Here is a 13,826-nt window from a genome sequence, read left to right as displayed (position 1 = left end):
ATGGGCTTTATGGGCCTTAACACAACCCAGATGCTTCACAAAAAATTCTCAGAATTTCCTTAACAACTACAATTTCCTCCCTTCTTGGCTGCATAAAGAGTGTGGATGATTTGCAGCCCTGTTGAGAAGGGGAAATGTGCAGAGAACGTCCTTGATTGCAGACATTCTATGGAACATTTTGTGATGAAGTAATTTAATGGTGCTTGACTAATTTGTTTCCAAAACCAGTTTAACAATCTCTAAGAACTTACATTCTCTTTATTGACATATTTTGTATACAGTCTTAAAAACATGAGATAATTGTAACATTTGTTTTCCTCCCATTTTATAATAAATATTCCTGCATTTTTTTTTTTGCATTTTATTCACAAATTGTTATGATGGCTTCTAGGTTCTTATCATGGATAAGTTTACAGTCAAGATTATGTCATATGCATGTAAGATGGCAGATATTACAGAAGAAGGTGTTTCATGTAAGTGGGTAGACATGATTTGTTTTTTGTTGAGTTTTGTTTTTACTTGCATAAACAAAGTTCCTTTTTCATCTCCACACTCACCTATTGTTTAGACATTTTAGATCCCATTACTACTAAACTAATAACTTTAGGACTTTCTAGATCAAGTAGGACTTTCCATAATTATTGAAGAGGTAGTTTTGTAGGGTCGGTGTTAGACAGTGTGTGTTCTATTATGTATCCGTAGACGGGTCGGCACCACTGTTGGGCTGCCGGCCCATTATGGTTAGGGTTCCTGAGTCTATATATGTAACCACCCCTATGCAATACAAACAAGCACTTCACAATCTTACATGGTATCAGACTAGGTTAGGGCTGGTTTGGTGACCAGTCATCCTCCCACATGGATCCCATCGTGATCCCTGGTCACCAAACCAGGCCTTAGGGTTTTCTCCTCTCCCACCCCCAGCCGCCAAGCCACCGGCCACCCGCTGCCCTTGGGAGGCTATTCCTTCCCTCCCGGGGGTGGCCTCCCTTCCCCGCCTGCATGCCAGGCTGCACCCTCTGTGGCCAACGCCCTAGGCGTCCCTCCCTGCTCTCCCCTGCCTCAGGCCGCCCCTTGCCTCGGATCCCTGCCGCCGCTGTGAGCCCGACCGCGTCACTGTCGTCGAGGAGCTAGGGCTGCCAGTCACCCGCCGGGATCTGCACCGCCGACAAGGGGATGGCGGCTCGAGCCCCAAGCATGTGCCCGCCACCGACGGACGGCGTTGGCGCCGACCACTCCACGCCGCTCGTGCGCCGGACCGAGCGCGCGAGCCCGCGCTTCTTCCCTGTCGACGCGACTGCCCCTTCCCTGCTCCCTGGCGGCTTGGCCGTCACCCCCCCGACACGACCACCTGCACCAACTCGGCGACCATGATGGTCCCTCCTGCCAGCACTCCTCCCTTGGCCGCCGGCCAAGCTGGTTGCTGCACCGCCGCGCGGGCATGCAGGCAAGCCGCTGTTTCCTCTCGAGCGTGCTGGCAGGCTGCTGCTGCCTCGCGGGCGCGCGACCAATCCGGATCCGCATCGACGTCGCCCGGATCTCCCCTGACTGACCGCCAGCTCGCCCGTCGCTGACCCTCATGCAGCAGGCTACACCGGCCTTCTAGCCGTCGGTGTGCACGCCCCTCCCTCTCTGCTGCCGCTCCTGCTGCGGCGCATCAACTCCGTAGCGTTGTCCATCTCCTCCCTGTCCGTGTCGGTGCCCAGCAGTGTCCCGCGCCTCTCCTTCAAACTTCTCCCGTCGCCGCGTCAACCCCTCCTGCCAGGCTCGGCGTAGGCCCCTGCCCGGCTGGACCCGCCCCGCCGCCCACCCCTTCTTTGTCGCCGCCACAACCGGATCCGTCGCTGCCACAGCTTTCCCGGCTGGATCCACCACTGCCACGACCTTCCCGGCTAGATCAGCCGTCCCTTTGGCTGGATCACCGCCTTCATGGTTGGATCCGTCGCTGTCGTGGCTTTCCTGACTGGATCCACCGTTATCCCTTCTAATGTGCCGCGGGCGCGGCCACCCTGACCGGCGCAGACGTGTGCGCTGCCGTCGGCCTCCTTGGCAGGGCTCCTCGACGACCGGATGACCGAAGAAGCAAGAAGGTCCTCGACCTGCTGGTGCTCTTTTGTTGTGTCGCCCCGTCGACCGTTGACGCTCGAACGTCGACCACTCCCGAAGAACAGGCTACTGGGTCTGTTTGGTTCAGCTTTTTTCTGACCAGCTTTTCTGAAAATCTGGCTGTGGAGAGAATCTGGCTATGGGGAGAATCTGAGTATCATTACGATTACGTGTGAAGAAAGATAAATTTGTTTATAGGGCTCAAGATCTAGAAAGTGACGGATTCCTACTATTACAACGACTGAACCGATTATGTGTTTATGTTGATTTTGGATGGTTTTTTTCCCAACGAATTTTATAGAAGCTGGCTGAAAAGCTGAGCGTTTGGCAGTCCGCAGCAGCTCTTGGTGGCCAGAAGCTGCCAGAAGCCGAAACAAACAGGCCCACTGTTGCGTGTCTTCTGACACGCGCCACCTGGACTTTGGCTACCTCAGTAGGTGTCATGCCTTTTAGCTAGGTAGACATGTCAGCCTTCCTTTTTCTTCCTTCTCTTATAGGGTTGCAGGCAATTTTGATTTGGTCCACTGTGATATCTGGACATCCCCTGTACTTAGCGTTTCTGGCTATAAATATTATCTGCTCATTCTGGATGACCACTCCCATTACTTGTGGACATTTTCCCTTGCGCTTGAAGTCTGATACGTTTCCTACCCTGTCTCACTTCTTCGCTTGGGTTTCCACTCAGTTTGGACTCACTGTCTGCGCTGTCTAGTGTGACAACAGGTGGGAGTTTGACAACTCCACGTGGCTAGTCTCGACTGCGGGGGGGGGGGGGGGGGGGGGGGGGGAGGGGTGTTAGAGTTATTGTGTATTCAGTGTAATGGACCTTGTTTAATAGGCTTGACCCAACTTCTCTGTTATATATATAGCACCCAACCCTAATTAGGGTTTGGATTTTCCAGTTCAATAGTGCCCCATGAAACCGAATTTGCCGCACATGGTTGTGAAAAAGTTGGACCAGCGAGTGTAGTTAGTATTATGGAGTTTCTGGACGATAGGAACATGGGATTTGAAGCAGATAGTGGTGTAGGGCTGGAGAGCAGGAAGGCTGCCGCTGGCTTGTGACATACTGGTTCTGAGGTGGTGGAGGTGATGGACGACATGATGCAGTCCGACCATCAGGGCTGGAGAGGAGTGCCAACGTGTGTGTGTGTTGAGGGTGGGTGGTTGGGTTGGCGGCTGGTGCACTAGGGCAGCAGGAGGAAAACCTAGACTGTTGTTACCATATAGAAAGATATGGGAAACACCACACCCTTAGGGCTCGTTTGGAACGAAGGGTAATGGAGGGGATTGAGGGGGCCAAAATCCCTTACTATTCAAAATTTTTTGCCCCCCTCAATCCCCTCCATAGTCCATAACACTTGCTCCTAAACAAGCTCTTAGGTGGCAGGGGTGACCTTCATATATGTACGGCATATATGGGTTGGAGTACAAGGTAAGCCAATATGGCTTGGAGCACAAGGCAATTACAAATGTAAAAGATATGCCTAGCTACATTCTCTAACACTTACTAGTTACTATGGGTGTGAACAATTATTTATACTGCTATAAATGTGCGTTGGTTCAATGTTTCTGACTTTCTTTACTAGCAATCTTGTAACCTTTTTGCTGAGTTACACTAGAAGGCTCTTCTGGTTACACTATATGCATTTGTAAAATCACCTGCGCAAACAATTTCTTCAGGCAGACACCCTGTGGACTGATGGAAGGACCTTGTTGATATCACCACTGAATAATTTGGTAATTAGTATTCAATAGCCATTTAATGTGGTCTGCCCTTTGTCTGCAGTATAACTGCATTTTGTGACATTGTGAATTACCACTTTGAATCTGTCCCATCCCATGGAACGTATGCTTTCTCTTAGTAATCGTTCATGGATCTTTATTAAATGACAACAACAGTGGCTGGAAACTCTCGCTCTTAAGCACAAATTGGATCATCTCTGTGTTCTTACATATCTTCTCCTTCAACTTCCTGAATATGGCATGTTGGTCATCACCTATTGCCTTGTTTTCTCTCTCTTGGAAGTGATATTCCCATTTCTTTGGATTGAAGTGCCTTTGTGAGAATATGGGATTTCCACTAGATGCTAACATAGAGTCCGAAATATGAAAATTGTTTTGCAGTGGTCGAAGATTTATATAAACGGAGGCAACCATTGCCTTCACTGGATGCCATATATTTCATCCAACCAACTAAAGAGAAGTAAGTTATCATGCTTGAAATAATTGTGTTACAAATCTTGGATCATAGAGTGATAGTCTTTTCATTTGAGTATTTGACATGGAAACGGTCTGTATGCCTATATAAAACACTGTAACTGTAGACGTATGATTAGAACAGCTATCTATATTCCACTACCAAGTTTGTTTGGCTAATAAGATGCCTATACAGTTTTCTGGGAGTTATGCCTTAGTGGCTGAATAAATCTGGACATTTTGGTCTTGGTGTATCCATTTTGAAATTTATGTTATCTCTGGCCTTTGTACAAAAAGTGTTCTGTAACACAGGAGGCTCCAAAAATGCCCCAAGTTTCAATTTACATGGTCACAACATAAAATTTGATCCTCAATTCAATGTGAAGGAAACCAATTGTCAACAAAATCCCTGTTGTTGAATGAGGCTAGCCATAATAAAATTTTGAATTTCAGGCACCAATTAGTTCGCCCATACTTAAGCTGCTGAAGGTATATAGGACAATATGCTCATATGTCAATATTTATCCACATCCATCAACCAGGATGCTTCACGTGACATGAGCTAGGACCCAGTCTACCTTTGGTACTCTGTTTGTTGCCCTACCAAACATCTCTATTAGAACTAGCCATACAACCCTGTTGGGCCTTATAACTGCAGTTGGGCTAGGCTCTTTTTTTGCCGCCCAAGCTACCAGCGCTGCATATATGAATTGTACCGCATTGCCTACTAACATAGGGTGTTAGTCTTATGCACTTCATATAATCAGCCCATGGGGCTCAATGCAATACAACTACAATTTGCACGGCATACCTTGTCTAATATGATATCTATTGCCTTCTCGTTTTTTGACCTGTATCGCTTCTGCTCCTATAGCAGCTATCACCATTATGCTTTCTCCAACTTGGATCTCACCGCCACCTCTGCCGTCGAGCAAGAAGTTGCCGCCAAGCAGCAAGCAACAGACACTGCCTGACTCTGAGCTGTCGCTAAAGAAGCCTAGAAGAGGGAGGAGCACGCAGCCCTGGCTGCTGCATAGGCCTACACCGACGTGGAGCTCACCACCACCTCTGCTGCGAAGCAGGAAGTTGCCGCCAAGCAGCACAACACACACACCTCCTAGCTATGAGCTACCGCTAAAGAAGCACAAAAGAGGGAGGAGGAGGTCGCAACATCGGTTGCTGCATAAGCTCGCGCCGACGCCGACGTCGCTGTTCATGTTGTCGAAGATGTTGTGTGTGAGGCTGAATGCGCTCTTTGATGCGAGCGCGATCATGCGACATGCCTTGAACAAGAGCCTGCAGCCACCCTCGCATGTCGTGCCCCTCCATCCCCTGATCATGAGGACCACGAGATCATCATGAGGACCAGGACACTGACTATGATGCTACTACAAAATGTCAAACAAAGCCTCAACAAAGCTGATGGACTGGACATATGTGGCAAAGTGGTTGTACCAAGCACGAGAGGCTTGTTTGAGACCATAGTGGGACTTTGTGAGCCGACAAACTTAGTCGAGGTGAGCTGGATCAACGAAACCTGATGGTTGGGAGCAGTACATTGTCTCAGATACGGTGCCATGAAGAATGGCATTCTTCACATCAAGTGGATGAATGGGCCAGTCTTGTGAGTGAGCCAATGAGAGTACTGTGCGAATTGTAGCTGACATCACCACTAGGCTGACTGTTTCTTCCTCCACGTTGCTGCATAAGCATCGTTTCATCAGGCCTTGTGACACGATTTCACGATGACCTTGGAGAGTGAGGGTATTTGCTGGGAATCTCTGTTCAACACCAGTCTAAGGGTTTACTTTTGCCACAACGTCTCTATGCGGACGCCATACTCCACCAGGCTAGTATAACAATGTGCAAGCCCATCTCTACTATTGATACAACGTCTAAGTCTGCTGTTGTTGATAGGCTACATATGTCTATCCCACTATTTTTTACAGCCTCGTTGGAGCTCTTTGGTGCTTGACTTTCACATGATCGGGCATCCCATTATGTTATGCAGCAGGTGTGTCTTCATATGCATGATCCTCGCAAGTCACACTGGGCAGCGATCAAGCTACATCTGTAGCACCATTGATCATGATCTCCACATTCCTTGGACTTCGTCGATCTACTTTAGGCTATGCCATGTTTCTTGGTACTAGTCTCGTCTCCTGGTCCTTGAAGTGACAACACACCATCTCTCGATCTAGCATTGAAGCCGAGTATCGTGCTGTAGCTAATGGTGTTGCAGCAACTTACCGACTCCGTCAATTACTTGGTGAACTTTGTTGTCCTCTTAGCTGTGCCACATTGGTCTATTGCACACTTGTCACTGCCTCAACAAGGGTCGTCGTTGGAGATGGCCATAAATGTCGTTTCTGGCATGACGCTTGGCTTGATGGAGAGGTGCCACGTCACTTAGGTCCTAGTCTCTTTGCGATGTCCAATATGACAAACGGATCAGTCCACATGGAGCTTCGAGATAATCACTAGATCAATGCACTGCGTGGCCGTATCACCACTGCAGCCCAGATACAAGAGTTCGTCTCCCTTGGGATCAAAACCTAGGACACACACCTTACACCGGGCATGAGGGACTCCATTCTCTGGAGATGGACGACAGACGGAACATACTCCACTCGCGCAGCATACCGTGTCCAGTTTAGACTTTAGAGGCTCCTTTGGGCCTTTTCGGTCCGGCCTAATCTGGAGAGCACGTCCTGAAAACAAGTGCAAGGTTTTCGCATGGACAATGGCAAGGGAGAAAGTACTCACCGCGGACAAATTACAAAAAAGGGGTTGGCCTCACCAAGATTACTGCGCTCTATGTAATGGGCCACTGGAGACATGCATCCATTTGACATTGCTTTGCCCTTTTGCCAAATCGGTTTGGAGACTCACCCTTGCTTGGGTGCATTTCGACGAAAATCTAATCTTTCCGTCCGAAGAATCTAGCAAGCTGATCCGTGTTACCGACTCCTCGCTGGTGAGTCTGTAACCTTGGTTTCCTGGTGTCCTTCAATGGGGAGTGGAGAGGGAGATTGGAGTGGCGCAAGGTGTATGGAAGAAGAGGGCGCTGATCACCCAGATCTCCTGCGCCGGCGTCGTGCCTGGCCAGGATGATCCCAGGTGATCTCGCCCAAACAAAAGGGAGATCTTATTCCTGGTTGATTATTACAGCTGATGCCCAACCGCCTTTATAGCCATAGGCGGTCTCAGGATAGACATATCTACTGCTATTATTCAGCCACATAAAAAGGAACTAACCTATTATTTAGGAACTGCTACTATTTAGCCACATAAAAAGGAACTAACCTATTATTTAGGAACTGATAAAACAGAAACTATTCTTGACTTATCTCCTCTTTCCTATTTCTGCGCCTTGTGAATTGGCGGCCCACAAAAGCATCTATAACATTTCCCTCCTCTCCGACAAACAACTCGTCCTCGAGTTGTATTTCTGGATATCTTCTCTTGAACTCATTACATTGTTCCCATGTAGCATCAGCCGGCTCACGTCCAAGCCACTGGACCAGTAACTCCCAAACACCTCTATTTAAACGAGCCTTCACTACTTGTGCTGGAACCGGAAGTACCTTGCCATGCAGAATCGTTGGTAAGGGTACTAGTGCGGATGGGGGCTCCCCTTGGAATTTCTTGAGAAGTGCCACATGAAAAACATCATGGATTCTTGCATTGGTTGGCAGCTGTAGCTTATAGGCGACCTCTCCAATGCGTTGCAGAATTTGATATGGCCCATAGAACTTAGGTCCTAATTTGGATGTTGCTGCTGGAGTGACACCCACTGCCGACCTTTGGTGCAGACGCAGCCAAACCCAATCGCCGACAGCATACTGCACATCTCGACGACCACTGTCCTGCGCCTGCTTCATTGTTACCTGAGCTTGGATTAGCCTTTGTTTGATCTCTGCCAAGAAAACATCTCGATCCTGAAGTTGCTGATCGACGACAGCTACTCTGGCTGTTCCAGGTGTATAAGAAAGCATTGTTGGAGGGTCCCGGCCATATACAATCCTGAATGGAGTGCACTTGACCGCAGTCTGGTATGACGTATTGTAACAAAATTCAGCCCATGGAAGCCATTGTAACCAAGTTTTTGGCCGATCACCTGCCAAGCAGCGTAAGTACATCACAATAATTCTGTTAACCACTTCCTACTGTCCATCGGTCTGGGGGTGAAACGCGGAACTAAGTAACAACTTGACCCCAGCAAGGTGAAAAAGCTCGGACCAGAAGGCACTAGTAAACACTGTATCTCTATCACTTACAATTGAGCACGGAATACCATGAAGGCGCACAATCCCTTCGAAAAATGCCCTAGCCACGGTCACTGCGGTATATGGATGGCCAAGAGGAATAAAGTGGGCGAACTTAGAGAACCTGTCGACCACTGTTAATACCACTGTCTTGCCACCAACCTTAGGAAATCCTTCAACAAAGTCCATGGAGATGTCGTTCCAAATTTCCGATGGTACCGGCAGGGGTTGCAGCAGACCTGCTGGATGTAGATGCTCAGTTTTATTCCGTTGGCAAGTGGCGCATGCTTGCACAAATTCTCTGACCCGTCGTAAGGCTTGTGGGCTGTAGAAGGATGCTCTCCATCGATGTACAGTCTTCTCAATGCCCTCGTGACCACAATTGTGTGCTGCTGCCAGGATTTCTGTCCAAACTGCTGAAGCGTCCGGAATGAAGACCTTCCCTTGAAATAGTAGCAGACCATCAGCTTCCGTCCATCCTGATTTTGCAGTTCCCGCTGTAATGGCAGCTCGCAAGCTTAAGACCTGTGGGTCGGTGGCAGCTTCATTGCGAAGGGTGTCAAACAGCTGAAAATGTGGTGCCGAGATGCTGTTAATTTCTGCGGTGTCTTCGTCGCGTCGAGACAAGGCATCTGCTGCACCATTCAATTTGCCCGGCCTATACTCCACTGACAGATCATATCCAAACAATTTGCTGACCCATGTATGTTGCGGTATTGTAGACAACCGTTGATCCAGGAGGAATTTAAGGCTATAGTGATCTGTCCGTACCATAAAAGTTCTTCCCCATAAATATGGTCTCCAATTCCTCACTGCTTTGACTAAACCAATCAATTCCCGCTCATATGCTGGTAATTTCTGATGGTGTGGTGCTACAACACGACTGAAATATGCAATGGCCCCATCTCCTTGATGAAGGACTGCTCCAAAACCAGTCCCTGATGCATCACAGTCCACTATAAACTGTTTAGAAAAATCCGGCATCTGTAACAGTGGTGCTGATATAAGGGCTTGCTTGAGTTGAAGAAATGCCTCCTCTGCCCTTTCCGACCAACGGAACGCCTCACGCTTGAGAAGAGCCGTGAGGGGTGCAGCTATGGTCCCATAATCCGCTATAAACTTGCGGTAATAGCCAGTGAGACCCAAGAAACCTCGAAGTGCCCGAATAGACCGAGGGCGCGGCCAAACTTCTACTGCTGCCACCTTATCCAAATCCATAGAAACGCCCTGAGCTGAAATAACATGACCCAAGTAAGCGACTGATGTTTTGCCAAACGAACACTTGGACTGTTTGACTGATAACTTGTTTGCTCGGAGTGCTGTAAATACTTCCCTGACATGTTGTAAGTGCGCTGCCCAGGAAGAGCTGAATACCAGAATATCATCGAAGAAGACCAGGACAAACTTCCGGATGAAGGGTTTCAGGACATCATTCATGAGGGCCTGAAATGTGGACGGTGCGTTGGTGAGGCCGAAGGGCATGACTAGAAACTCGAAGTGACCTCGATGAGTGCGAAACGCTGTCTTCTCAATATCATCTGGGTGCATGCGTACTTGGTGATATCCACTGCGGAGGTCCAACTTTGTGAAGAAGCAGGCACCGTGTAACTCATCCAAGAGTTCGTCGACCACCGGAATGGGAAACTTGTCCTTGACTGTTTTGGTATTGAGGGCCCGATAGTCAATGCAGAAACGCCAGGATTTATCAGCTTTCTTCACAAGTAACACTGGAGAAGAGTAAGCCGATGTGCACTCCCGAATGATGCCTTGCTGCAACATGTCTTCGCACTGGCGCTCGATCTCGTCTTTCAACAATTGGGGGTATCTGTAGGGCCGAACTGCAACTGGTGACGTCCCTGGCAGCAGCCTGATGTGATGGTCGTGACGCCGAGGTGGCGGAAGGCCACGTGGTTCAGCGAAGATGTCGGCGTAGGACTGCAGTAATGCCTGTAGTAGTTCGCGGGGTTCAGACAGGGCTGCGCACTGAGTATGTGGCGCACCCAGTCCTACCCAACGCACCTTGCGTCCCAGGCGCCAGAACTCCATGGATAAGGCGTTGAAGTTCCACAATATGGGTCCCAATGACCGAAGCCACTGGACCCCCAGGACAATGTCGAAGCCGGCCAGAGGAAGACCGTAGCAGGTGATGTGGAAGGTCTCCTCAACAATAGTAATTCGGAGCTTGGAATATATCCCGCTGCTGGCGACGTTGTCCCCATTTGCTACCTTGACGGAGAGACCCGGTCTTGGTGTGACTTGGAGGCCCAGCTGGGTGGCCACAGCTTCCCGGATGAATGTGTGGGTAGAGCCTGTGTCCACCAGCGCCACCAATGTCCGATCCTTGACCCTGACCTGGAGCTTCATGGTGCTGCTGATGTCAATGCCCGTGAGGGCATGAAGAGAAATGCCCAGGTCTTCCGCTGCAGCATCTTCCTCCATGTCGTCGTCCATTTCCAGCAAGAATACCCCCTTTGCGGTGCACTTGTGATCAGCCGAGTACTTCTCGTTGCAGTGGTAACATTCTCCACTTGCCCGTTTCGCTGCTAATTCTTCTGGTGTTAGACGTCTGAAACGCGGCCGATTTGGAGCAGTCGGCCTGGCCCCCGGTCCTGAACCAGTCCCTTTGATGGCGGACAGGTTCCGGTGACTTTGTCTATCTCTGAGTGCTGCAATGTTCTCCTCCTTGCGCTCATAAGCACGGGCCAGACTCATTGCGGTCTGCAGGTTTGTCGGGGCCAGCAGCTCGACATCGGTGCGGAGGGGATCTCCAAGACCTGCTGTAAACATGTTCACCTGCTGCATAGGAGACAAGTCATCACAGCGACAAAGCAAGACTGAAAACTGTCGCTGATATGCCTCCACGGTGCCTGTCCTATAAAGGGCTTTCAGTTCTGCCAGGCCATTGGATCGGATGGGTGGTCCAAACCTCATGTGGATGTAGTCAACAAATCGTGCCCACGACAGAATGCCATGATCACGTTCCAGGGCATAGTACCACTCGGCTGCTGCTCCCTCCAAGTGTAATGATGCTAGCCAAACTTTTTCTTCTGCCATGGTTCGCATCCCTCGGAAATAGGTGTTGCACTTGTTGATCCATGTCAATGGATCTGATTCGCCGTCGAAGGATGGAAAGTTGGGTCGCGGTGGACGCTGCCACCTTCGTCGTCACGACCCCGACCGCGACCATAGCCATCTGGTCGGCCATAACGATCAGGGCGGCTGTAGAATTCGCTGCCCCCATCACTACGCCCGCGACGTGGGGCCTGACGGCCACCATTGTTGCTGTCGTGGTCGCCCTGGTGTGGTGGTCCGTCGCCGTCGTCAATCTCCGTGATTTTCTCCATCTGGACGCCGCCGGGTGGAACCGTTTCCACCCGCGCCAATCGACGATCATGGGTGTCCAGCCGACCATTCATGGTTGTCAGCTGACCCAACATCCTGTTCATTGCGTCCATGAGGAAGTCCAGCTTCTGTTCTGTGCTCTTGTCTTCAGGATCGGGCATGACGCCGGACATGATTGTCGCTGCGTCTGCTGAATCTGATACCAAATTGTTACCGACTCCTCGCTGGTGAGTCTGTAACCTTGGTTTCCTGGTGTCCTTCAATGGGGAGTGGAGAGGGAGATTGGAGTGGCGCAAGGTGTATGGAAGAAGAGGGCGCTGATCACCCAGATCTCCTGCGCCGGCGTCGTGCCTGGCCAGGATGATCCCAGGTGATCTCGCCCAAACAAAAGGGAGATCTTATTCCTGGTTGATTATTACAGCTGATGCCCAGCCGCCTTTATAGCCATAGGCGGTCTCAGGATAGACATATCTACTGCTATTATTCAGCCACATAAAAAGGAACTAACCTATTATTTAGGAACTGCTACTATTTAGCCACATAAAAAGGAACTAACCTATTATTTAGGAACTGATAAAACAGAAACTATTCCTGACTTATCTCCTCTTTCCTATTTCTGCGCCTTGTGAATTGGCGGCCCACAAAAGCATCTATAACAATCCGGTGGTGGGAGGTATCCCAAGCCAAGATTCCGAAAAGTGAGAGGAGGCAATTCAATGGGGTAGTGATTTACACTATTTGGATCATCTGGAAAGAATGGAACAAAAGGATCTTCACCGGCGCGTTTGAAACGGTAGCACAAGTGGCCTCTAGAGCGAAAGAGGACATCAGGCAACAAAGAAGGGCCTTAATTTGGAAGTGTAGAATCATAAGTGTTATTTTGGTTTTTTGCACCTTTGTGCTGCCCGGAACTCTGTCTGGAGGGTGCTTTTTTAATTTAAGCATGTACATAAACTCTTCCCTATCTTAATTGAAAAGCAGAGGTCCTGCCATTGCGCTTCAAAAAGATTCAATACCTCATGATTGCTTTAAAATCTGAAATTCCTAAAATTTCAAGACCGATCTCCCTTTTCTAAACAGGCTCATACTGTCATACATTAATGGAAATTAGTGTGTCTGAAACATAGAGATCAGTAGCTTACTTTAAGTATGGCAATTCATGAAGAGACTTCACTCTTTCAGTGTATGTGGGTTACTCGCAGTGGAGGGTTGACATTACCATTTGCAAGTTTGCACTTATTACCCATGAGCATGGCATGTGCTGAATTGAGATATAAAACAAACTTTGAGTTCTGCTTGCAATCATATGTTGTACCTTTTGATTTGATGCTCTTAACCATCATACCATGGTGATTTGCAGCATTGTCATGTTCCTATCCGACATGTCAGGAAGAAGCCCTTTGTACAAGAAGTATGTACAACATATACTTCCAGTCACTTTTCTTATAGATACTTGCTTTGGTTTCATATTTTTTGGCGTATTACTTGTGTTGCAGGGCATATGTGTTTTTCAGTTCTCCCGTACATAAAGAATTAGTTGCTCAAATAAAAAAGGATTCAAGTGTACTACCTCGTATTGCCGCACTTAGTGAGGTTATGTGGCTCTCTTGTTTTGCTTGGGTACCTCAGATTATTATGTCAGCTATTCACTATATCTTGTTTTTTATCTTCCAGATGAATTTGGAGTACTTTGCTATTGATTCCCAGGTAAGCATTATCCTTCAAAAAGATCATTGGTTCCGGATATGGGTTTTAATTCTGTTATGTATTCTGGAAATACATATATTGCTATGGCGTTGGCTCATCTTGAATCATATAACTTGGATTAGTTGCAATGGAGGCTGTACCCTTGCTCTTAGGTCAATAAGTTGTCATACAAGATAGAAATGAATTTTTATGTTCTGTTCTCCC

General features: G+C 48.6%; 1 protein-coding gene across 2 annotated transcripts in view; it reads left to right on the top strand.

Moving 5' to 3' along the window:
• Positions 1 to 13,826, top strand: part of LOC100280502 (SNARE-interacting protein KEULE) — a 91,080-nt gene that overhangs the window by 18,747 nt on the left and 58,507 nt on the right. For both annotated transcript variants that reach the window (XM_008645345.3, NM_001153422.1), the window contains 5 exon segments: positions 392 to 473; positions 4,234 to 4,312; positions 13,276 to 13,326; positions 13,412 to 13,508; positions 13,590 to 13,622. In XM_008645345.3, the coding sequence (XP_008643567.1) occupies positions 392 to 473; positions 4,234 to 4,312; positions 13,276 to 13,326; positions 13,412 to 13,508; positions 13,590 to 13,622 (342 nt within the window).

Source organism: Zea mays, chromosome 5, assembly GCF_902167145.1.
Source record: "Zea mays cultivar B73 chromosome 5, Zm-B73-REFERENCE-NAM-5.0, whole genome shotgun sequence".
Classification (NCBI taxonomy): Eukaryota; Viridiplantae; Streptophyta; class Magnoliopsida; order Poales; family Poaceae; genus Zea; species Zea mays.
Note: the sequence above shows the minus strand (reverse complement) of the source record. Positions and strands in the feature narration are given on the sequence as shown.